Genomic DNA, 25,898 nt, shown 5'->3' with positions numbered 1-25,898 from the left:
TATAAAAAAAAAAATGGTAGGGGTTGAAAGAATAGTATAGCAGACTAGGGCTCTTGCCTTCTATGCAGCCAACCTGATTTTGATTCCTGAGCAGAGCGAGGCATTAGCCCTGAGCCCTGCTGGGGTGGGTGAAAGCTACCTCCCACAAAAAAGTAGGCTTTAAACATTTTATTATTTTTTGATTTAAAACATTTTTAGATTTTAAAAACAATAAAAGAACCAAGTAGCAGCAAAGAACTGCATTAAAGTTCCATTTTGAATCAGTTTGGAGTTTTAGGGAAAAAAAAAAGTACAAGTTCAAACTTACAGAAAAATGCATTTCAATTATTGACATGGGAGATACTAGACATTGTATTTTCAAAAATAAAACATTCCGGGATGAGAAGTGTTACCACGTATATATAAAAAAAGAAAAACTACTTGTACATTTTTGGGATCTAATAAACATATACTGCTGTGCTCTTCTAGTTTGAAAGATACCTCAGGGTAGGGGCTAGGGCAGAGAACTAGGTAGCACAGGGGTTTAGGCTGCATGCAGACAGCTCCAGTCTGATCCCAGCACAACACACGGTCTCTTTAGCACTACCAGGAGTGAGACCTGAGCACTGCACGGTGTGGGAGAAAGGAAAGAAAGGAAAGAAAGAAAGGAAAGAAAGAGGGGCTGGAGAGATAGCACAGCGGGTAGGGCGTTTGCCTTGCACGCGGCCGACCCGGGTTCAAATCCCAGCATCCCATATGGTCCCCTGAGCACGGCCAGGGGTAATTCCTGAGTGCAGAGCCAGGAGTAACCCCTGTGCATCGCCGGGTGTGACCCAAAAAGCAAAAAAAAAAAAAAAAAGGAAAGAAAGAAAGAAAGAAAGAAAGAAAGAAAGAAAGAAAGAAAGAAAGAAAGAAAGAAAGAAAGAAAGAAAGAAAGAAAGAAAGGCAATGAACTATACTTTGGGCTGGGAATATGGTTCAAGAGGCAGAGTAAATGACCTGTATGTGAAAGGCCCTAGGTTCACTTGTCAGCACTGTGTGGTCTCTTAAGCACAGCCAAGTGTGGCCTAGATGATGAACACTTCCCACAAAGCAGAATGTTTCATAGATCTATAACTTGTTACTTAAACAGATTAAAGTAATAAAAAGCATGGAATATGGGGCTAGAGAGTTTGGGATTATACACTGTCTAGTCTACTCACTTTATGTGCTAATGTGCTAGTTAATACTAACTCACTAATACTTCTCTAGGTCAGCAGAAAGGTTGCACTTTGCACAGGTCCCTGACACACTTTAATCACTCTACACTATTTTCTGTAATAAGAGTATTATACAGTGTTCAAGCTGTGGCATATATTTGCTTACCTTTCTGGACTTCTGCGATGTTTTTCTTGATTTCTGAACTACAACAAAACTCCCAGAAGCACCTTTCCCTTTAACCTAAAGTAAATCAATTTTAGTTATAATAGTATTTTTATTTTAAAGTATCCTATATTCATAACTACAAGCAGATTTTGCAGTAACCTTATACTAGCTTTAGAATATGTGAACTTACCACATAGGCATGTGGTAATTTGAATATAATTTGTGCTGAATATAATGTAATGCATGAACTCTTCAGGTGAAAATGAGCAATCAGAGTCAACACGTTGGGGTCAAATCGTATTTAGGGTACCATATGGTTATTCAATATTGGACAAGTCTCTAAACCTTCTTACCAGTTTTACTCTATCTTCAAAATTAGGGAAGAATGCTACTGTGGTACCACCTTGAAGAGTCTATTAAAAGCCTAGGGTCTTAGGCTACTTGATCTTAGATGACCAAGATTACAATGTATCCCACTGTTTGCCTTTTACTTAAGGCTATCCAATGATTTTCTTTAGATAAAGCACATAAAGATGGGTAAGGCTTACCACGTTTCCAGTCTACAATGCACTTTCCTTGAACTTTAAGGTTCATCTGAAATAACCTTATTTCCCCACTTCAATGAACAAGGCAATTTTCAAGCTGAAAAACTGTCTATTAACTGAGGGCCAGACTAGGAAGCAATGAAGTCACAAAATATATTTTTATGAAGAAAAACATGAAGTCAGCCTATAAACTATGATGAATAAACCATGACACAAAAGAGAACTTTGTTTTTAATTTATAACAATTAGTAAACTCTTTTCACTCATAATCCAGGTATTTAGGTGCATGAAACTGGTATATGTTCACTTATAAATCACAAACTTATTTAAAAAATATTTTAAAAGTTACTCTATCTGGGGTCATGATCTACAGTTTAAGAAATGAAGGGTCAGGGGACAGCAGAGACTGTGTTGCATGTAAGGAAGGCTCTTGCCGTGCAAACAGCTGACATAGATTTAATCTCTGGCATTCCATATGGTTACAGACCTGCCAGGAGTGGCATCTGAGCGCAGAGTCAGGACCCCTGAGCACTGCTCTAAGTGCCTAAACCCTCTGTACCCAACCCCCTGAAAAGAAGGAAAGTTGGTACGAAGAGGTAGCACAACAGGTATGATGCTTTCACCTTGCATGTTGCTGACCTGAATTAGAACACTGGCACCCCATATGGTTCTCCCCAACCTGAGGACCCCCCCCCCCCCCCCCGCATAGCTGGGTGTGGCCCAATAAAAATAAGAGCAAGGGGCTGGAGCAACAGTACAGCGGGTAGGGCTGTACTTACATGCAGCGACCAGGGTTCGATTCCCAGCATCCCATATGGTCCCCTGAGCACCGTCAGGAGTAATTTCTGAGTGTAAAGTCAGAGTAAGCCCTGTGCATCGCCAGGTGTGACCCAAAAAAGCAAAGCAAAAAAAAGAGCAAAACAATTCCCCTCCCCATAATAATAGTAATTTTGTAATCTAGCCAGAAACTAGGCTAAATATTTCACCATCTTAATTTTAACAAAAATGATACCCCCCCAAAAAAAAACCCTGTTACCAAATACAGACCTGCACAATTAGCACTACTAGTAATCTTATTATCAACAACTCTTTAATACCTGTTTGATGACACCTCTATTTAATTCTCTTTTCAGTGCCTGTTTAAGGAGGTAGCCCCTTCTTTCCAGTTCCAGAGAAGGGTACTTATGGATAATATATTTCCGAATAGCAACAACTGACGCACCACTCTTCTGGAAGCATGCCTAGATAAGAGTTATCAAACCATACATATTACTTGAGTTATTTCTTATTAAATAATCTGACGATTTATTTGAAAGCAACATGCAAAATTATTTTTGAACATGATCACTGATAAACATGGCAGGAATTACGAATAGTATTTCAGGTACAGTATTTTGTCATGGCTGTATCACAGAATTATTCCAGGGAAGAGATACCATGTGAACACCTTGTGTGTTAATGAAGTACCTTTTTCCATTTAAATTCTATTTTGTATCTGAAGACAGATCTTCTGTGTTAACATGAGTAAAACAGAACATTTCTAACACTTGTAGGATAATGAATTTGGTCCGTTTTATATAATGAGCTTTGTGTGACATACCACAATCAACATTTTTTTCTGCACTCACTACCTAAATGTCATTGGAGAACATAAGCAAAGGTAATCTGAATAAATGAATACTGGCTTTACAGATGGTAAAGTCTTAAGGTTTTGGATAACAATGTGGGCACCTAATTGCAATCTGAAGTGCCCAATTCTATTCCCATTTAACTTATCTATATTCCACTTATCTAATGCCACTGGGAGACGTAAGCAGGTCACTACATCATAAAGGTAGTCAATGAATGTAATTTTATACACTGACAATAAAAAAAAACAAACACAAAACAAAACCTCATAGACTGATTTACCAGGAAAGACACAAAAGAAGTTGTGTCATATGGGCTATTTGCTTGAAATTCACAGAAAAGAACTTTCTAATTCTGTAACTGTCCCTTCTAATAACTGACTACACAGAAGTAGGCAGCAGGAAAACAATGGTATAAAATGATTAATTACTGTACATGACATATGTCATACAAATGTCTGTATTATACTCAAACCATGCATTATGTCTAATTTACATTGTTTTAACATTTTAAACTTAGCCCATTTGCTATCCCCACAGTAATCACAGTCATGAAGTGAAGCTCTTGAAAAAAGTTTACAGAAAGAAAGGCAAGAGACCTCACTCACTAAAGCCAAGCTATCTAGACCAAGAAAGAAGGCCAGAGGGGCCAAAGAGACAGTAACGGTGGTAGGAAGCTTGCCTGGCAAGCTGCAGATCCAGATTTGATTCCTGGCACCCCAATATGGTTCCCTGAGCCCGCCAGGAACGATCCCTGAGCACTGCCAGGTGTGGTCCAAAAACCAAACGCCAAACAAAACCACGGTCAGAGTAGACAGAACTTAGGATTTGCATGCGGATGAGCCCAGCTGGTTTCCAGGCACTGTGTAACACTTTTGAGCACCAATGGGAGTGATCACTGAGCACCAAGGCAGAAGTAGCACCTGAGCACTATAGGATGTGACCCAAAACCAAACACAATAAAAAGAAGAACCTCTTAAAGGGTCAGAAAAATAATATGGGGATTACCCTGCCTTGTGTGCAGCTAACTCCACTTGGATCCTGGCACTACATGATTGTTTAGCACTGCCAAGAGCACTGAGCTCTGAGCACTACTGAGTGTGGCCCCCAAATTAAAAATCACAAAACACAAACTTCCAAATGGGTTTCCTGTATTTAAATATCTTGAGAGTCAGAGAGACAGTACAAGGCCTTGCATGAAACTGACACCTGTCTGACTGCAAGCACCACATGAGTCCCTCAACACTACTGGGAATGACCTCAAATACAGAGCCAGCAGTAGCCCCTAAGCACCACCTGCTATCGTCCCCAAACCAAACCCAGCCACTCTTCCTTTCTCCCAAAAACAAACTATTAGGAAGCAGAACAGTATTTCTGAAGTCTGGATAAGAGTATGCCTTTTAAATAAATAAAAGACGGAGAGAATAAATGTGGAATGAATGGTCTGAAATGAAACTTGCCTTAATGGCCTCAGTCAGGATTGCATCCATCTTGGGACGTGGAGAGGAAGCCACTGTGGTTTGTTTCTGGGCCCTGGCAAGTTGGCTGGCAGAAAGAGTAGCCCAGGAAGGTATTGTTTTTTTCACTTTCTTCTCTTTTTCTTTAACTTGATCTTTCTCACTATGAAATAAGGAATTATTGTCATGCAAAATAAATTCTCCAGAAGGAGGCACAGAAGAAGATAAGGGGATAAAAATTGCATTTACACTCAAAGAGGGAAGTTTAAGATGTGTTTAGTAACAACTGCAACAGATACAATTTTCGGTATAATGGAAAGAACTCAAAGGAAACGAGTTCGAGTTGCAGCTCCGACTCTATCTATAATGATCTTAGCAAGGGACCCGAGTCTCCTCAACTGTGAAATGATACCAAACACAACTAAGTAATAGTTTTTCACAAATTTGTTATACATATGCTAAGTTTATCAAAACACTTGTTTATAAATTTATCAAAAACTTACATTTACACATCCCACGCACCTAAATACAGGGTAGCTGCTAAAAATTCCTTAGACTTTACTTATTAAACTTAAAAAATTCCTTGAGAAACATATCTAGAAAGTACAGTTTCTACTAAGTTACTTTTATTTAAAAAGTCACTAATGTTCTGACCAATTATAAAGAGAATGAAATGGGGCCGGAGCAGTAGTCCAGTGGATGGGTCGTTTGCCCTGCATGCAGATGACCTGGGTCTGATCCCCGGCATCCCATATGGTTGTCCGTCTTCGCCCCATGAATTCCTGAGTGCAGTCAGGAGTAACCCCTGAGCATTGCCGGGTGTGACCCAAAAAATGAACAAAAGAAATGAACGCTAACATCGGGTTGCCCCCCCCCCCACTTCCCAAAATTGGGGTCAGAGGTTACTCCGGGTGGCCTGGGTGACCATCTGCGGTGCTGTGGTCAAACTGGAATCAGTAGCAAGCAAGGCAAGCACCCTAATCCCTATACCATCTCTCTGGCTCTGGAAATCAAATTTAGTAACAAATTACTGGGCTGGAGAGATAGTATAATGAGCATGTTGTCCTGCATATGGCTAACCCAGGTTCAGTCCCTTGCAACCCATAAAGTTCCCTGAGCACCGCTAGGAATAATTTCTTTTTTTTTTTTTTTTTGCTTTTTGGGTCACACCTGGCGATGCACAGGGGTTACTCCTAACTATGCACTCAGGAATCACTCCTGGCGGTGCTCAGGGGACCATATGGGATGCTGGGAATCGAATCTGGGTCGGCCGTATGCAAGACAAACGCCCTACCCACTATGCTATTGCTCCAGCCCCACTAGGATTAATTCTTTTTTTTTTTTTTTTTTTTGCTTTTTGGGTCACACCTGGCGATGCACAGGGGTTACTCCTGGCTCTGCACTCAGGAATTACTACTGGCAGTGCTCAGGGGACCATATGGGATGCTGGGATTTGAACCCGGGTCGGCCACGTGCAAGGCAAACGCCCTACCCGCTGTGCTATCTCTCCAGCCCCTAGGATTAATTCTTGACTGCAAAACCAGGAATAAGACCTGAGTTGGTTGGTGCACTCTGCAAAAACCAAAAAACCAAAACACCACCAGCAGGACAGTAGGACAGTGAGATGGCCACTTCAGGCAGTGCTCAGGGCTCATTCCTGGCAGGCGCAGGAGGCCATCTGGGGCTCTGAAGATTGAACCTGGTTGGAAAGGCAAGTGCCCTACCCACTGTCCTATCTCTCCAGCCTCTCTTACAGGTCTGATACCATAGGTTCAATACCTACTAGCAAAGCAATTCAGGACACTTTAGCCATGGCTTGTTATAGATTTGTTATAGTGCTTCTTAAATAGGTATGTTAAATACCTAAAGAACTTTTTTTTTTTTTTGGCAGGGGGCGGGTGGTATGTGGTACATCTGGCAATACTCCGGGGTTAGTCCCAACTAGTATTGCAAGCAGGGATCACTCCTGGTACTGCTCTGGGGATCAAATGGGATGCCAAGGATCAAACCAGGCAAGCCATGTATAAGGCAAATGCCTTACCTGCTGTACTATCTCTCTGGCTCCAACTCACTCTTGGGGCCGGGAGTATGGCTCTGTGATAGAGCAAGTACCTTATATTAGAGATTCTGGGTTCAGTTACCAGAACCACAAAATAAAAAACAAGCAAAAAGTTAAAAATTACTCAATCTAAGCACAAAAGTAAGATAGCAAAGTCTTCCATGTCATTTTCATAGTCCTGTTTCACCTCTTAGCAAAATTTTGTCAGTGCTTAATATTAGATACACCCAAAATGAATTCTAAGCACAAAAACACATTCCAAATTTAACTTTCAAATCACTGCTGTGCTGAATACTACAAATTCTAACACGCCATGCAATTCTATAATAAAGTGACCTCAAAAATTTTGAAAAGTAAACTCAAACAGAAAATATCTAGCATAAGCCAATTTCAACTTGGTAAAATACTGATCTAAGTTCTTGCGTAAAGTCTTCAATAATAAACAATAGCAAGAGGGTGTTATCCTTACTCCTTTTTGGTATCTTCTGAAGACTTGTTTTCTTCCTTCTCTTCACTTTCAGGTTCTCCCTTTGGCTGCTCTGTCTCACTTGATGTAGCAGGTGGAGTTTCATTCTCTTGTTCTTCTACAGTAGAGATAGATTCCTCTGAACTTACGTCTGGCTCTAAAATAAAAATCAGATGAGCAGAATTACATCAAATATATATCATCACTTGTCATCATTTGTCATCCTGTTGCTCATCGATTTGCTCAAGCGGGCACCAGTAACATCTCCATTGTGAGACTTGTTACTGTTTATATATATATATATATGTATATTTGTGTGTGTGTGTGTATTAAAGCCCAAGTCAATAAAAGGACAAAATGCAATCTTATTAAAACAATTTAAATCAAATGCTTTGATTATCAGGTGAGTTAAAAAATGAACAACTTACAACTAAGAATTAGCTTTCTTTCACTTTTTGTCAAGATACCTTTCCTAGTGATTGTTTACTCAGACCATAAAGGAGATGAACAGAGACATTATACAGAAAAGAAACTCATTCTATCCAAACCAAATCCCTTGAGTTTTACTCTAAATGGTTTTGGGGGTTAAGGGGGCCCACACCCAGTGGTGCTCAGGGCTTACTCCTGGCTTTATACTCAGGTATCACTATTGGTGAGGTTCACATATATGGCGCCAGGGATTGAACCCAGTACCTGATGATAAGATTCATAGCTAATAAATTAGCTGCTTTATAACTTGAGAGACAAATCTTAGTAACAGAAAGCTAGTATTTTCTAAGTGAAATGACTGGGGTAAAGGTAGAAATATGGAAATGAAAATACTGAGGTTTGCAGTTGTTTTCATCATCTCTGCATGCTCTCACCACTACTATAAAAACAAAGTTCCAGAAATGGTTACACTGTGACTTAAAAAAAAGTACTATGGGGATGGGACTGGAGCGATAGCACAGCAGGGAGGGCATTTGCCTTGCATGCGGCCGACCCGGGTTCTATTCCCAGCATCCCATATGGTCCCCTGAGCACTACCAGGAGTAATTCCTGAGTGCAGAGCTAGGAGTAACCCCTGTGCATCGCCAGGTGTGACCCAAAAAGCCAAAAAAAAAAAAAAGTACTATGGGGGCCAGAGTGAAAGTTCAGCTGCAGACAGCCTGGGCTCAATTGTCTACACCACATTAATGGTTCCCAGCACAAAAAGTTGGTCATTAAATTCTGTGCATAACAAGAACAATGTAATTTTTAAAAGGTGGTGGGGTCAGAAAGATTATACAGATGGTATGGCACCTGCCTTACATGAGGCTGAGATGGCATCAAAGAGGACCCCCCTCCCCCCCACACACCTCCAAGCACCACCAGGAATAATCCCTGTGCAGAGAGACAAGAGTCACTTCCCCCCACACCCCCTTAAAAAAAAAAAAAATCACAACACCTGTAAACTTCATTCAGTATGGTCAACTATCATTTGTAAACCATCCTGGATTATGCTCTACAACCAGATATATACATGTATTTAAAATCCTCCCATTATGTTCAGCCAAAATAAAGGTTTGAGATTTGACAATACACCTGGATTCAAGTTAGTCTTTATTATTTCTCAGCTTATTATCTCAGGGCAAGTTACTTGACATCCTCAAATCTTACTAATCTGAGCTCATAGATGCAGATTATGTAAAATCTTTAAGGGATGACTGTATGTAAGTCAGCCCTCTTACTATGTGATTATCATCTCCTCAGGGCTCCTAAAGTACTTCAAAACTATTTTGCAAAGTAATAAGCTAAAACTTCAGCCTAACAATGTCACCTGGAAATACAGATAATTGTTAAAAAATTATTTGTATTTTACTGTCTCTTACCCCAAATGATTTGACCTAACTGGCTATGTGGGTAAGAATTCACTATTACTCGTGGTTATTTATTGCCTTATTTTACTTCTTCTTGAGCATAACTGCTAATGGTTTAGTTTAAATAAAGGTAGTCACTCAAGTTATTAATTATGTAGTATGAATAAGATAGCTCTCAATTCATTAAGCTGAGTGTACCTGCTCTAATTTTAGAATTGATAAATCGTTAAAAAATGAGTAAAATACTATTATTTCCATGTACAAAATACTGTAATGGGAAATAAGATTAAAAACACATACAACCTGAAAAGTACTTTATTGGTCTCTTCACAATTTTTGGTTCACAATCTGATATTTGTACCCTTCAGAATGTGTATATTCTAAAACTGGTATTATTCATAACTTAGGGGCTATTAAATACATGGAATAAGATGGGCCATCGAGTGGCTTATCACACTGCTGAATAAGATAACTCATTTTTCAGTTCACCAGTACTTACTTTTTCAATCTGATGGTTCTTACATCTCCCAACTACCTAGTGCCAGGCTATCCAAACTGCTTACTCATTTGAGGATTTTGAGACAAAACCCAGACTTAGCTGGGTAAGTCATATCCCAGGAACATCCGAAGAGTAAGAACAGAAGCTGCATGTTCATCTTATTCCTAATCTATGCGCATCAGCAATGCTTCTAAAATCCCTGATGAAAAGAGTACAGCAAGACTGGAGAGAGTAGGGCACTTGCCTTGCATATGATTGATCAGGGTTCGATCCTTAGCATCCCAAACGATCCTCAGAGCCCCGCCAGGAGTGATCCCTTAGCGCAGAGCTAAGAGTTAGCCTTGGGCATAGATGGAGTTGCCTGCCCCACACCCCCTTGCACTTAGCTGATCGTGGTTAAATTTCCAGCACCCCAGAAACAAACATGAGCACCTGACTAATGGCTCAGGTATGCTCAAACCTTCCTCTTCAGCCTGGCCCAAAAGGCAAGGAAGGAAAAGGTAAAAGATGGAGGGCAGAAAAAAAGGAGGTCGTGAGAAGAAAAAGCAAACAAGGAAAAAGAAAAGTGGTTAGAAGTGCCTTGTCATCACTTGTTATCCCATTGCCCATCGATGTCTCCATTGTGAGACTTGTTACTGTTTTTGGCATATCAAATAGGCCATTCTATGGGTAGCTTGCCAGGCTCTGCCGTGCGGGCAGGGTACTCTCGGTAGCTTGCCAGGCTCTCCAAGAGGGGTGGAGGGATCGAACCTGGGTTGGCCATGTGCAAGGCAAATGCCCTTCCCACTGTGCTATTGCTCCAGAGGTGCCTTAAAGGAATATTAATACTCCAGGCTGGTGTTCTACATTTCCTTCTACTCATTATGTTCCATCTGCTATCAGACCAATCTTCTCTCCACCTACAACCAAAGTTATAAACCAACATTCTAACTTGCTCCATTAAGGTCTCCAGATGAATTCAGGGTGTACCTTTCTCTATTGATTCTGTTCTCTGCACTGTACTATCAACAAGCAATTTTGCTGTTGTTGTTACCCATTTTATTCTCTTCAAACACACTGCCCTATTTAATTCCAAGAACACTGAAATTTCTACCTTCCTCCTTTATTACCTATCCAAAAGGTCTAAAGATAAACGAGCCAGCTTATATCTTAAAACACTCCTCCCAAACACATAGCTAGAACAAAATAATTAAATGAAAAGGCATTTATAGGATACTTCAGGGTAGAAATCTGCCACTTAAAGTTGTGCCACTGCTTTACTTTACCTGGTTTTTCTTCCTTCCCTTCAGCAAGTTTGCTTTTGGGAGGCGTTTCCCGGGTAGAATTCATAGATCGACGAATCGGCATGGTGCTATCCTCTACCTTCTAAGAGAAAAGATGGCCATAATCATGCAGGAATAAAAAAATTATTTTCTCTCCCTCAGGAGTGGGGGGGTGGGTGGGGAAGGTGGGGCCCAAACTGGGTGTCAGGAGATACAGGAGAATTTGTCAAGTTGACTCCAGGATCAGATACAAATTATCTTTAAAAATATTTAAGCAAGATTTTCAAATGGGAACAAGCAATTACACTTGATTTGAAATAAATTTCGAGGGTTTTTTCCCCCCCCCGGAACTTGAGGGGAAAGGAAAGCAGAAAAGAACATTTAGATATTTTTCAGAATAATAACCCAGAATCCCCAAAGAAGGGAAAGGAAATGTACCAAGAAGGACCCAGCAGGGCCTGAAGTCAGGGACTGATCCAGAAGTGAGCTTCAAGAATGTGTCAGCCCCTACCTCACCTAACTTGTCCGTGTGGATCAGCTGAGGTCCTACTGTAAGAGGGAATGCCTTAGGATGGATGAGTTCACCTTGAGACGTATCAGTTGCCATTTAAAATAATTTTTGGGCCTGAATACAGGTTACACTCTGAAGCCTCTGCTGTTTACCACAAGAATTTTTCCTAATGTTTTCAGTGTGGTGAAGAGGCAACCTAAAGCACAGAAAAGACCTGGTGTGAAGATTAACAGAAACAAAACTAAATTTAAACGTCTAAATTTAATACACATCCAAAGGAGAAAAAAAAGTAAATAAAATTTAAAGTTATTTGGTTAGTTATCATTTAGAAAGATACAATTACTAACAACATAACGAGCTATATAGAGCAGCGACTAAGACAATGCACAAGCCACAGCAGCTGTAGCACCTTTCCCGTGAATAAAGGACAAGAAAGCGCGTGAGGAGCCCTACTCTCTCCTGCTACCATGAGGAACTTAGACCAGACAGGAGGATAATAAGGAACGTTTCAGTCAAATGTTTACTCAAAGATCTGCTTACTAAAGAGAAGACTTTTGTTGTTAATGATCTCAAAGAAATCAGGAAAATGAACTGGAACCATAACTCTATCTCTGCTAGAGAAGTGTATCAGGGACCAAAAAAAAAAAAAAAAAAAATTGCTGAGGAACATGGCATTCTAAAAGCCTCTAGACCCAGAGAAGTAAATTTAGACAATCTCCTGGAAGAAAAGTATGCTTGTCTTCATTTTAATGCAAGCAAAACTAGTGCAAAACAAAGAAAAAATTATTCAAAAACAAAACCCATAGTCACGCAAATTTACCTAACCTATTTTAATACCCACAATCCTCAAAAATCTAATCTGGAACTTGGTGATATTTTTAAGAAAAATCCCTCAAAATAAGAACATGAAAACAGCAAAGTATGTAGATTTCCGTGCTAATGTTTACAAAGAGGTGGGGAATAGTAGATTAGTCATTCAACTTGCAATTTCTCATCTATACCTGTCTAGGAATTGCAGTTTCCAACTTCTCAGGCAGTAATTCCAAGCTATAACAACCGGGGGTGGCAGGAAAATCAAATGTATTTAAGGTTTTCAGGAGACCAGAGAAAGCACAGTGGGTATGTGCTGGCCTGGGTTTGAGCCCCGGCACCGCATATGGTCCCCTGAGCATAGTAAACCCTGAGAATCACTAATAAAAACTAATTTAACAAATTTAAATAGGCTCTCATATACACAGGAAAAATCTTTTTATGACCAAGACTTTTAAGCCAAGACTCCTGAATTGTTTGTTAATCAGCTGCAAGGAAAGGCAACTGGAAGACTGAAGATGGTGTAGCACACTAAGGAAACTTATGGAAAGAGTAAGGCCAACAGATACTACAGGAGACAAGCTGCTTGCCTTGCAAGGAGACAACCCTGGCTTGGTCCCCAGGCCCAGACAGCTCCCTTAAGCACTGCCGGAGTGATCCCTCAGCACAAAGCCAGGAGTAAGGCCTAAGTGCTGGGCGGGGTGTGGCTCCCAAGCTAACAAATCCCCAAAGAATCAAATCTTTTAAAAGAGTAACTCAGGAATAGCATGGATATTTAAAAATAACCAGGGGCCAGAGAGTACTGCCAGTAGAGTGCTTGCCTTGCATGTGGCAGACCCGGATTCAATTCCTGACAACCCATATGTCCTGAGCACCTCCAGGAGTAATTCCTGAGCACAGAACCAGGAGTCGGTCATAAGCATCGCCAGATGTGGCCTCAAAACAAACAAAAAAAATTTAAAAAATTAACAACTATAAAAACTACTTAAAACTAACAAGTAGTCTGTGCTACAAAGGACCATGATGGATTGAAGGGCACAATTTAGTCTGTGAAAAGTTCAAGTATTGGTTTAATTTCAATGTAATAAAACTGCTCATTCATCCAACTGGCACTGTACATGGTAATATCTTTTCCTTGATAACCAAAACACCACCACAAACTGAGCTTGCTGATGTTACATAACTATGCTGGACAGTGACAATATGAACATTATACAAAAATGAAACAATCACAATCAGGTGATTCTTAGTACAGTGATGCTAATCTTAGCCCACAGCACTAGCTAGGCTGAAATGCTACTCTAATGGCAACAGAAATTTCAGGAGTTCCTGTTCATATGGTATCTTCTCAGCGTGCATGTGTTGCCAGTCCATGCTGCCCGTGTCCACTCTGCCGAGCACATGTTGCCTCAACACACATGCCACCAGCATCTCCCCTCTTGAGATGTGGACCCTCAGCTCTCTCCACCTCTGGAGAAACCCGTGTTCTCTCTTGAGTACGTTACTCTCTCTCACCTACCTCCTTCCTCAAAAATTAAAAATAAAAGCTATTTTCCCTTAAAAGAAAGATCCTCTTCCCACTTTGGCCTGGGAGACTGAGATTATACTTTCCATGTAGAAGACCTGGATTCCCTGGCCCCACATGGCCCCTGAGCATCTCTGGGAATGACCCCCTGTAGGTTAAACACTAGTTGTAGCTCCCAGGCGTACCATTAACCCAAAGATAAAAATGGTAAATTTAAATTAGCACACCTTAAAAATATACTCAGATTGGAATAACTGAGAAGTTTGTTTGCCAATCTTTTGGAGGTTCTGGCATTCTCCTAAAAATTTCTCAAATGATGACCCTTATTTTGCCAAGCTTACCTCTGAACTTTTTTTAACCATCGTTGTACTCTGACTCCGGACACTGACCACCTACCTGTGTTAACCCTGGGACCCATGATGCACTCAATCCCTGCCTCAGGTTTGAACTTGATTGTTTTTTTAAAAACCGGGATCCTTTTCAACCCAGTTTCTGCTCCGTATTCCCACCCTACTCCTGTGTAGTCATCCTTACTTCAGGTTTCTTTGAATACTTAATACTATCTGAAATTCAACATACATGTTTTCATGTTGAGTGTCTCTCCCAATGTGGTGAATGTAAGCATTACAGGGGCTACCAATGAATCCCCTGCATCTAGGTCACTAATACATAAATGGACATTTAACAAACAATGGGACAAGAAAAAAAGGCTGATGGGGAGGGAGAGTATAGGGGTTACAGTGCCTGCTTTGCATGCTGCAGATCACGATCCAAATCCCTGACACTCTGGGGGGTGGGGGTGGGGGTAGGTTGTCATTCCTGAGTACAGGGTCAGAAACAGCCCCAGTCCCTCTGGATGTGGTCCAGACCTCAGCTCCAAAAGAAAGTTGAAGAAACAATGGCATTTGCAGTACAACTTAATACATTCAGTGTTCATGAAGAACAAGAAAGTGACTGTGGGTCAGGAGGCGGCTTCAAAAGCATGTTTTGCATTCAGGAGTCCCTGGTTCAATATTCAAGCACTACACCAGGAATTGTAGGGGGGAAAGGTAAAGTAATAAATGTTCTGCCTCAGCTTTGAAAGCTTTGAATTTCATAAAGGTCATGGATCTTAAAACACTGACTTTGTACATGAGTCATTAAATATGTCCACTTCACAGAAGGGCTAATTAAACTACAGGATGGTTAATTCATGCCCTTAACACCACCAAGCAACTAATCTTTGTTGCTGCACATATGATTACTTTTAGGTCCCCACAGTTGATCCTACCAAAAATGTTAAGTAGCTGGTTCACTGCATAAGTATTTGGTGCCTAAGAACACAAGAGGTACTCAATAACAGTTAAGTCTAGTGAAGAGATGACACTTAATGAAAAAGTTTATCATTGGGTTCCTGTATGTGCCTGAAATAATCTGAATCAGAGTTAATCTGTTGAGGGGTGTGTATGCGGGGGAGAACTCCCAGTGATGTTTTAGCCAGCCACTAATGGGACCTGTTTAGGGATCCAGTGGAAGGTCTTACCACATGAACCCGCTACCCACTTACTTTACTTTAAATTTTATTGGAATAACAGTACAAATATTTACTTTTGTCAAGGAAAATGCTTAAGTTGTCTTTAGGTAGGAGACTTTAAAAATTTTCAGCATTTTAGCTCGCTTTCTTTACAATCAAGAAGGCTACAGAAAAAGTTAATGCATTTCAGCTTTAAAATATATTTGACAACATGCAATTTAGGTAAAAGTACTTAGGTAAATCTTTTATTCAGGGGTGTGTCTATGATTTGGGCCACACCTGGAAGAGTTCACGGGCCATTTCTGGCAGTGCTAGAATTTCAAGTGGCTGCATGCATGGCAAGGGCCTGAACTCCTGCACTGTCGCCTCGGTTCATTATTTCACATTTACCATAAGACATACGCAATATACTATTACGCCACCAGCGATGCAGCGAATACATCGCTAACGACCCATCTGATTTTTCACGATTCTCATCCTCGATGGGTCACGTCACCCAAAGCACACCCGATTAGTCCTAGCAGCTTCCCTTCCGGATCCCTACGTCTACACGGGGGGTGGGGTGGGGTGTGCATCTCTGACTCCCGTCCACCCCGGGCACAGGCAGGCGTGCTACGGGGACGACAGCGCCCGTCCCTGCCCGACAACACACTCCAACGGGCTGAGACTTTCCTCCATCTACCTCCAAGTGCAGCTCCACGCCCTCCTCCGACCGCCCTGTCCTCGATCTCCCAAACGCGCTTTAAAACAAGAACAGAACAAAACTACAGGAATATCAGAAACGTGTCTACGCTGAAGCCCACCAGGCTGCGCGTGGGCCACACCCGGCGGCGCGGGGCCGGGAGCCGCGCGGGTCTGGCGCAGGGGCGGTGCGGGCCGAGCGCCGGGGCCGGTCCCCGCGGGCCGCCCCTCCCCGGGCCCTCCCGGAGGGACCCTGGCCCAGCCCGGGCCGCCACCTCGCGGCTCCCGCCCTCCCGCCCCCCACCCGCGAGCAGACAGACCCCCTCGCCTGAGCGGCAGCGGCGGCGGCGGCGGCGGCGAAGCCCACCCGGCGCCCAGCGGGAAGCGGAGACAAAGCGGCAGCGCGGGGCCGGTGCGCGGGCAGGCGGGCGGGGGCGGCCGGGGCTCCGGGCCGGGCGGCGCACTCACCCCCCGGAGCTCCGTAATGGCGGCGGCGGGGGCGGGGAGCCGGGGGGCGGGGAGGCGGGCCCGCCGCAGCCACTCACGGCCGCCGGCATCCTTCGAACCGGCTGCGGGGAGCGCCGAGGGCCTGGGGGGGCGGGGCGGGGCGGGGCGGGCGGCGGGGCCGGGGAGCGCTCGGGCGCATGCGCCAGGCCTCGGCCAATCGCAGCGCGGCGGACGGACGCCGGCGCAGGCGCGCTGGACCGCGGGGTCGGACCCCGGGGAAGGCGCCCCCCCCACCTCCCCGTTTGCCCCCCCCCCTCGGGTCCAAACAAAACAAGGGAGGGAGCGCGCGCCGCAGGGCCCCGGAGCAGGCGTCAACGAGGGGGCAGGGGGCTCGGTGGCGGCGGGGCAGGGGAGGGGAGGCGGAGCGGCCGGGGGCGGCAGACAAAAGGCGCCACCTCCAGGGACCCGCGCGCCCCGCCCCCTCCTCTCGAGGAGCGGCGTCGGCAGCCCCGGGCGAGCGGCCTCCTCCGCCGCTCGTCGGCAGGGCCCGGCGACCCCGCACCCACTCCCCGCCCGGCGGCCCCACGGCGCGTTACCTCTGCGCTCCCTGTCGCCCGGGTCCCGCAAGGCCTCTCGCCGCTGCGCGTACCGACGCTCGCTGCCTTCGCAGCCGCTGTCCTCCAGGCCCAGCCGCCGAGCTCTGCCGCCCCGCCCCCCTGCCCGCGGCCCCGCGCGCGCGACCCCGCGCAACGGCCCCGCCCCCGCCCCCCCACCGCCGCGCGCGCACGCGCGCGCTCACGCTCACGCGGGCCAGCGGCCGCGCCCCCAGCCCGCCCGAGCGGAGGGAGCGCGGGAGGCGCGCCGCCCCGGCCGGGCGCGCGGGGGCGCTCGAGGGCGCTCCGGGACGGGCCGCGGCCCCGGGCACGGCCGGCCCAGCGCCGCGGCGGGCGTCCCGCGGCCTCGGCGAGGGCGCTGTTTCGCGCTCCTCGCCCGTTTTCCACTCGCCATCCCAGCCTCCGGCCCCCACCAGGTGACCACTGGAGCCACCCGCCCGCCCCTTGGCAGGCTCGGCGGCTCCCGCTCCTAGCCGCGGGCCCCAGGCCACGCTCTTGGAAGATGCTGGAGGCTCTGGAAACGCGGTCGTGCCGCGACTCCTTCCCGTGCGGTAGTCCAGACGTCCCGAGTGGAGCCGGGTTCAGGAAAAGACACGGAAAAGTTGCCCTTCCAGTCAGTGAGACCGACTTCCCTTACCTTAGCCAGCTGTGCCCGTGCAGTGTGTTCTCCAAAGGATACCCTGAAGCCCGGAGGGATGGTACCGCAGGGAGGGCACTTGCCTTGCATGCAGCCCCCCGCCCGGGGTTCGATTCCCGGTACCCCACACGATCCGTTTCCCCGAGTCCCTCCAGAAGTGAGCCCTGAGCACTGCCAGGTGAGCCCCTCTAGTCCCAGTAAAGGTAACCCTGGAGTTAGAATTCCCTTTGAAATTGTTGTGTTGGTGTCAGGGTACTTAGGCACTCACCTATATACATTGGGGGGGGGGGTGGAAAGATGGTCTGGAAAAGTTCTACTTGAAATAGTCTTTTTTTTTTTGCGGGCGTGGTGTTGAGACTTGCTAGTCACAAATACAGGGAAATAAGCACTGTAATTGCCTCCATGCTCACATCAGTTTGATCATACACATGCCAGTCTGCCTAAAGATTTGTTACGAAATCATCCAGATCTTTGTTAGCCCAGATGCCAACCAGCTCTCAACAGAATCTATGAAGGTAATTGTCAGGGGCCAGGAAAATAAGGTCCTTTAACTCAAAAGCCTCTGGCACTGATACCCAAGTCCCTGAAATGCCACCATACAAGAGACTTGAATAAGCCTCTCTAGTACTTTAAAAGTGTTAATACCAAGGAGAGCTAACATTATCAAATTATCATTGAGAATTCATTTTTTTTTAACCTCTAAATTTGAGAATCTAAAGTTTTCCAGTTCTTGTTGGGGACCAGAAGTGTAAGAGCCCTAGGGGCTGGAGCGATAGCACAGCGGGTAGGGCGTTTGCCTTGCACGCGGCCGACCCGGGTTCAAATCCCAGCATCCCATATGGTCCCCTGAGCACGGCCAGGGGTAATTCCTGAGTGCAGAGCCAGGAGTAACCCCTGTGCATCGCGAGGTGTGACCCAAAAAGAAAAAGAAAAAAAGTGTAAGAGCCCTAGATGTCATCTACAGGCGGAACCCCTGGGAGAGAGAAAAGTGGTTAAAAAAAAATCAATGATGACGGCATAGCTCTGTTCAAGGTCTCACAGGTTACAGGAGTGGCTGGGGAATATTAGAAACATGAGCAACTGAAGGGTTTTGTACAGTGAAAATACATCTTTCGTTTTCAACAACAGCAACAACAAAAATCCCACCTTCCCAAACTCAAGTTCGTCTGGAAACCTGAGCACACAGCAACTAGGGCCGGCAGCTTTCACAGACTATTTTTTTTGTCATTGGTTGGTTGCTTTGTGCTATTCCTCAATTTTAAAGTTAGCAAAGAGGTCTTGTTTCGCATGGGAAAGCAAAATAGGTGACTTCGGAGTTTCGAGTGTAAGGAGAGAGGAAGCGGAAGCAACGGCAGGTTGGAAGTTTCCCAGACAAGAGCCAGAACATGGCCATCCCCGGGCTAAGCAATGCAAGATCTCCCGACTCGACTTACCTCCCACCTTTGTTTCAGTCAGGAGAAAGCTGAAGAATAATTCTTGACTGTTGGAATGGGAAGGAATGTTTCTGTTCTAAGTCTGATCTTTATGTTCCCCACAAATCCAAGTTGAGAAACTGCAGTGTCAGACAGAACCAAAAGCCAGACCAGGGTTTGGATCCTTTGCATGTTCTGGTAGAAGTCACTTGCCTTTGCTGGTTTCCAGCCAGAAAGACTGGAAATAGCTCTCGATTTAGCTGCAGTTTGGAAAGGGATAGCAATAGAGTGAGTAATTACATTATTGGGAAAAAAAATTATAAACAAAAACAACCCATGACAGTGGAGGCTGATGATAAGAGTTTCTGTTTTGGGTTTACCTGGCAATGCTTGGTCGCTACTCAGGCTCAGTGCTGGCTGGGCAAGGGGGCGGGCGGTCACTTCTGCTGGTTTTGGGGTGAACCAGGTGGTGCCGAGGATCAAGGCCAGCCTCCTGTATGCAAAACATGTGTTCCAGCCCGTTGAGCTCTCTCTCTGACCTACTGATTTAAAATGACTTCTCTGGGATTACCCCCAAGTGGTTTTCTCTTACTGTTAGATGATAACTGAGGACAAGAACCTAATTTAGAGATTAAGCAACATCTCTGGTTTCCCCTCTGCCACTTTTCTAACTCTAAAATCTATCTGCTCACAATGGTTTTGGATCAAGCATCGTGGCCCAGTATATAAAAACCAAGAAAGCTTTACTAACTTACATGTACTTTATGTTCTGTTAATCATCATCATCATCATTATTGGTTTTTTTTTTTGGGGGGGTCACAACTGAAGGTGCTCAGGATTATCAGGAGGTATTTGGGGACCATGCAGTGCCAGGGATCTAACCTGGGCCTCACACATACCTTCACAGCATATAGTCACAGCTCTCTCTCTCTCTCTCTCTCTCTCTCTCTCTCTCTCTCTCTCTCTCACCGCTATTCCACTATTGTTATTTTTTTAAATGCTATTTGCAACCCACTAATCTTACCATTCAGTTTGAGACCTCAGTCCTAGGTGTCATTATTCTTTTGGTATTCTATTGGAGTTTACATTTCTAGCCACTGGAGGGGAATCTAATGTTAGTGACAAGAGCTTTTGTAAGAAGGGTTTTAAATAACAATTGCCCCTTGGTTGGAACCTTCTGACCTATTGGGTGCAGTTAAAATTCAGCCCTCAAGGGAACAAAAGCATCTGGAATGTTGTTACGGGTGTCTCTGACTTGGTGAATAAACTCAGAAAACTAAATTAAGGTACTTAGTCCTGCCTTCTTGGGGAGAGGGGAGAGGCAGGAAGCAGGATTGACTTTCCAACTGGTTTTCATGTCCTGTTCTAGGATTTTATGTATTGAATTACCCTTTCGCCCCGTTTTGTTGTGGTTTTGGGACCACACAGGCAGTGCTCAGAACTTAGCCCTGGCTTTGCACTCAGGGATCATTCTTGGTGGGGCTCAAGGGAGCAAATGGGATTCCTGAGATGGAACCTAAGTCGGCCCCATGCAAGGCAAGTGCCCCCTCTGGCCTCTCTCTTTTTTAACACCCAAACACAGACTACATTTCAGATGGACAGAAAGCCAGGTTTACAAAAAAAAAAAATTTAAAAAGCAGCATACTTGTTAGTTTTGGGGTCATAACCGGCAATGCTCAGGGCTTACTCCTGGTTCTGTGCTCAGGTGCCATTCTTGGGGGCTGCTGCAGGATCATCATACTGTGTTGCTAGGGATCAAACCCGAGTTAGCCACAAGCAAGGCAAGTGCCACAACCCTATGCTCTCTCCTGCATTCAGTTTTTAAACCCGGAAATTCCTAGGAATGTAAATTGGTCACCGTAAGGCATCTTTTCTTGTGGTTATGAGGAAGAAACATCTGACATCTTAAAAAGGTCTAAGTATAAAGGAGATTGTACTTTTCAATAAAAACACGTAAAGGAACATATAAATCATAATTATGAAATTGGATCCATTTGTTTAAAAAAAGGAAAATGAAGTTCCAAAAAGGTGGTGGTGATAGAAAGGAGCCTTTCCTTTTTATAATTAAATCTTTAAAAATTGTTTCTTAAAAAAAAAAAGTTTCTTTGGCAGGAGGTGGAGGGGGAGGAGGAGAGGGTTGCATTCTTGGGGATTCTTGGTCTTTTCACTTACAAAACAAAGTAAAACTGTATGAGAAAATGGAATCTTTTCCAAAAGGAAAAGCCAAGAAATATTGGCTTTGAGTATTCTTGAAGTGCTCTTATTCTTAAAATACTTGACTGTAAAAGTTTTAAAGTGTAGAAAGAGTAGCAAAGTTTTTGAGAACTGTGCAGATCAAGAACTTTGAAAATTCACTTTGTCATCATCAGTGATGCTCCTCTCTTCCCATTAAATGAAATATTTTGACTGAAATGGCCCTAAATGGTGATATTCAAATTTAACATTTTTGTTTTATCTTCTGCTTCTACCTTCTGCTTGGTTCAGGCTATCGGACTTAAGGCAAAATAGAAGCCTGAAGCTAGCTTTAAGGAAAAAAAATTGGGGCCCGGATGTAGTTCAATTATTAGAGTATTTGCATTGAATGTGTGCGGCTGTGAATTTAACAGCACCACCAAAAATCAATCAATCAATCAATCAATCAATTAATTAATAAAGTTTAGTCAACTGGAAAGTTTCTTTGGTAGGGCTGTCTTGTTACTAAAGTAGTTGCCATCCCCTCTACTAGCAACGAGATCAGAGATGGATGCAACAAAAAATACATCTTAAAGTAAATGGTGTTCTTAGTTCATGATTTTATAGTAAAAGCTGGATATTTTTTTTCCTTTTTGAAATGTTGGGTTTTTAGCCACACCGAGCAGGGCTCACTCCTGGTTCTATGCTTAGGAGACTCTCCTGGTGGTATTTGGAGAACCGTATCAAGCTCCGGAGGGTAACACGCAAGGCAAGTGTCTTACCTATGTATTGCCTCTCTGGTCCTTAAATATTTTTCTATGTAGAGCAATAAATAATAAAGGACACTAAATGTTAGTCCTGTGCAAAATAGGATTTGGCAATGTCTTACTGCAAATCCTAGCAAAAGTGGCCACAAAGAGCTTCTCTCGGGTCTAATAGCTGTTACAGACTTCAGAATGTGTTAGGAAAAACAATAATTAAGATGTTTTTAACAATACAAAGAATTGTTAAAGAGTTCTCGACCACAGCACCATCTTCCTAGAAGCTTCCGCACCGTGAGCCAAGTGGAGGCAGCTGAGAGGAAAAAAAAAAAAAGCTGAAAGGGGAGGCAGAGGCAAACTGCCAGCCTGTGCACTGGGGGAGCAGCAGAAGTGGACACAAGGAATGAGAGAGAGGTCAGGGATGCTGGGACAAACCAGTACTGCATGCTGTCTGAAATGTGTCAGTGGCTCTGGAAAACATCATCTCATCAGACATCTGTGACAACCTCTGAGAGACTCTCCTTTTTTTTTTTTTTCTTTTTGGGTCACACCCGGTGATGCACAGGGGTTACTCCTGGCTCTGCACTCAGGAATTACTCCTGGAGGTGCTCAGGGGATGATATGGGCTGCTGGGAATTGAACCCGGGTCGGCCGTGTGCAAGGCAAATGCCCTACCTGCTGTGCTATTGCTCCAGCCCCTCTGAGAGACTCTCCTTGCTATATATCAAAACAGTCCCTTTTGGGCCCTTTGCCTTGGACCTGACTTTCTGGATGAATATGTCCTTGCTTGTGGCTGAAGAGAAGATGAGAACAATAAATGATCCCTTCTGTGTTGGCTGAAGAAAGGAGAAATGTACAGGTAAACTGTGATCCCCTATAGTTCTGGAGATGGTGTAATCAATTACATGTGGCTGAATATGAAAAAGTCAGACAGTGATAGGAAAAGAACACTGGACAGCAACAAGGATGCATCTTTACATTCCAGGGAGCCTGCTGAGTGCTTGCTCAGACTCCTTTAGTAAAGCCTCACAGCTCGACTGAACCTGGACGGAACCTGGACTGGCCACTGCAAGGCCTTACGCACTACACTACCACTCTGCCCCAGGCGGTAGTTACATTTTATTAAAGATGAAGGTCATTAAAGTATGAGTCTTCATCTGTGGAATACAAAGTAACAGAATGGAAGTCTAACACCCAAGAGTAGTAGAGATAAGGGCTAGAAGGTCTGCTCCACGAGTTGGAAACCAGCTTCGCGAGTTGGGGGAAAAGGCAGAACTCCAAGTAAAGGATGTTGGGAGGACCCATTCGGGTTGAAAGATGCATGCCGAAAGTAGACTGTAGACCGAAGCCGCTCAATACCTCTGCTGCAAACCACAACACTCAAAAGGAAAGAGAATAAAAGGGAATGCCCTGCTGCTGAGGCAGGGTGGGGGTGGTGGGAGGGACGCTGGGAACATTGGTGGGGGAGAATGGGCACTGGTGGAGGGATGGGTAAACGATCATTGTATGACTGTAACGAAAACACGAAAGTGCATTAAGTTTGCAACTGTACCCCACAGTGATTCAGTAATAAAAAAAAAAAGTTTGAATCTTAGGCCAGCAGCAGCATTTATATCTGTGAAATCATTAGAAATTCAGATTCACAGATCTCCAACCTCCTAAACCAGAACCTGAAGGAATAGGACAAGAAAGAGAAACGTTCGACAGTGTTCCAGTTGACTCTTTGGCACGCTGGAGTTTGAGAACCACTGCGTAGGAGTATTCATCTCCCTGCCACAGCTAACAGTTCTTTTAAAAGCTAACCAAAATACTTTTAAAGAGCCATTTTATGAACAGGTCATGCTCTTCAGTGGTAGTTTGTGCTTTTTGTATATGATGTCCGGAGTCTGATCCTCAGCACCACAAAACAAAACAAAACAAAAAATCCTTCATTTTCTCATATATAATCCAGAAACAAGTGCCTCCTATATAAGTGTGCAATAAGAATACACATTATGGGCCCAAGAGATAGCACAATGGCTAAGGCTCTTGCTTGCCTTGCGTGCTGCAGACCCCTGTTCGATCCCCCAGAAGCACATATGGTTCTCCTGAGCACTGCCATGGTGATCCCAGAGGGCAGAGCCAGGAGTAAGCCCGGAGCACAAGTGGCTCCCAAACCAATTAACCAACCAAAAAAGAACAAGAAGTTAAAGACAGACAATTTTTGAGTCCCTGTAAACACCAATGGGGTTTGCTAAATGCTGGGTTGGAGTTCAAAACGAAAAGTAATTCCATGTATGAGTTCAATTATTTGAAATAACCACAGCAGGCAATCTGCAGAACGAAAACAGTCGATGTGTATTTTTCAGGCTAAGGAGAGCAGCCAGACAAGGAGTGGCTGCTCAGGGTCAGATCCTCCCTTTGGCCCTCTGAGATGAAAATATTCTGGAATCAGATAGCGGTGATGACTATTTACAAAAACTTCTGACGTGCACACTGTACTCTCTAAAAGGATGCCTTTCATAGTATGTGGATTGTAGCTTACAATGAAAAATAAAGTAATAAAACAAGAAAGCAATGCAAATGTTATTTTCTACAAAATGGGGATTACCGGGGTATTTAAGAATCAATGGCAAGGTCAATTGGAAAACTGGATCCCCATCGTATTATCATCTTGGGAGGTGGTGTGGAGCCCCACCCAGGGGTGCTTGGCAGGGGAGCATACCAAGTGATGCTCAGGAACTGTTCCCAGGTACTGGGGAATCAAACCTGGCTCAGCAGCATGTAAGACAAACTCCTTTACTCCTACTAATTCTCCAGCCGTGTGCAATTTTTTTTTTTGGGGGGGGACACATCCAGCAGTGTTTAGGGCTTACTCCTGGATCGGTGCTCAGTGATCGCTTCTGGCAGGTTCAGGGGGAACTTACGAGGTGGAGGGGACCGAATTTGGATTGGCTGTGTGCAAGGCAAGCACTCCACTTGCTGTACTATCATTCAGACCAACCTACATATTTTTTTTTTTTAACAAAACATGAGTAACGAGAATACGTAATTAGATCTGATAGGTGGAGCAATTTTGCTGTTCAGAATTATTTTGATTTAAATGTAGCAGTCTGAAACCAAATATGAATAAAAATCCAAAAGCGAGAGAAAACCATGTCGGTTCCTTTGTGCCTTGAGCACAGCCAGAGTTCCTCTTTGAGGCCACTAGAAACTCAGGGAGAGCTCCACACGGAGAGCCTGGAGCCAGCCCCAAACATGGACGCTTCCACATGCAGGGACATGGCCATACAATCCTCTCAGGGGTAGGAATAATGTCTGCACTATGTGGAGAATTATGGACACTTAGTTGCCAGGAGTATCGCGATCTGTAAGCAATGCCGAGTTCTCACTGGAACAAATTCAGGATTCTTTGGATGTGAAGAGAAAGGAAAAGGTAGCCGGATACCCAGGATTGTTTTCCTGGTGGCAGCTACTTTGTCTGGTGAGAGAGACTGGATATGGAAATAGCCTATTTCACCATCAAGATGACATCAGCCCTCTATGATAACTATGTGAGCTAAAAAAATTTTTTTTCTGTGTGCAGTCTTTAAAATACGTTCCAAAAATCTGGACTTAAAAGGTTTGGTTTCTTTTTGTTAATATTTTGGAAAGGCTTTGGATTTACCAATTTGTTGTGTTATTATATTAGTATATTCCTACTTTTTTCTTAGTTTGCATGTGTATTTAAAATATAAT

The 25,898-nt window shown here is 44.1% G+C and overlaps 1 protein-coding gene across 8 annotated transcripts in view; it reads right to left on the bottom strand.

Annotated features, from left to right (window-relative positions):
- The window catches only part of HP1BP3 (heterochromatin protein 1 binding protein 3), a 31,356-nt gene extending 14,044 nt beyond the window's left edge, over positions 1 to 17,312 (bottom strand). The window contains exons 1-7 of one of the 8 annotated variants that reach the window (XM_055139003.1): positions 17,182 to 17,312; positions 11,610 to 11,805; positions 11,102 to 11,201; positions 7,503 to 7,656; positions 4,978 to 5,137; positions 2,987 to 3,130; positions 1,345 to 1,419 (exon numbers count right to left, since the gene is read on the bottom strand). In XM_055139003.1, the coding sequence (XP_054994978.1) occupies positions 1,345 to 1,419; positions 2,987 to 3,130; positions 4,978 to 5,137; positions 7,503 to 7,656; positions 11,102 to 11,201; positions 11,610 to 11,705 (729 nt within the window). In that variant the 5' untranslated portion in view covers positions 11,706 to 11,805; positions 17,182 to 17,312. The other 7 variants (XM_055139006.1, XM_055139004.1, XM_055139005.1 and 4 more) reach the window with 7 other exon arrangements.
- Between the last annotated feature and the right edge of the window lie 8,586 nt (positions 17,313 to 25,898).

This window comes from Sorex araneus, chromosome 5 (genome assembly GCF_027595985.1).
Source record: "Sorex araneus isolate mSorAra2 chromosome 5, mSorAra2.pri, whole genome shotgun sequence".
Classification (NCBI taxonomy): Eukaryota; Metazoa; Chordata; class Mammalia; order Eulipotyphla; family Soricidae; genus Sorex; species Sorex araneus.
The sequence above is the reverse complement of the archived record's forward strand: the minus strand, read 5'-3'. Positions and strand labels throughout refer to the sequence as shown.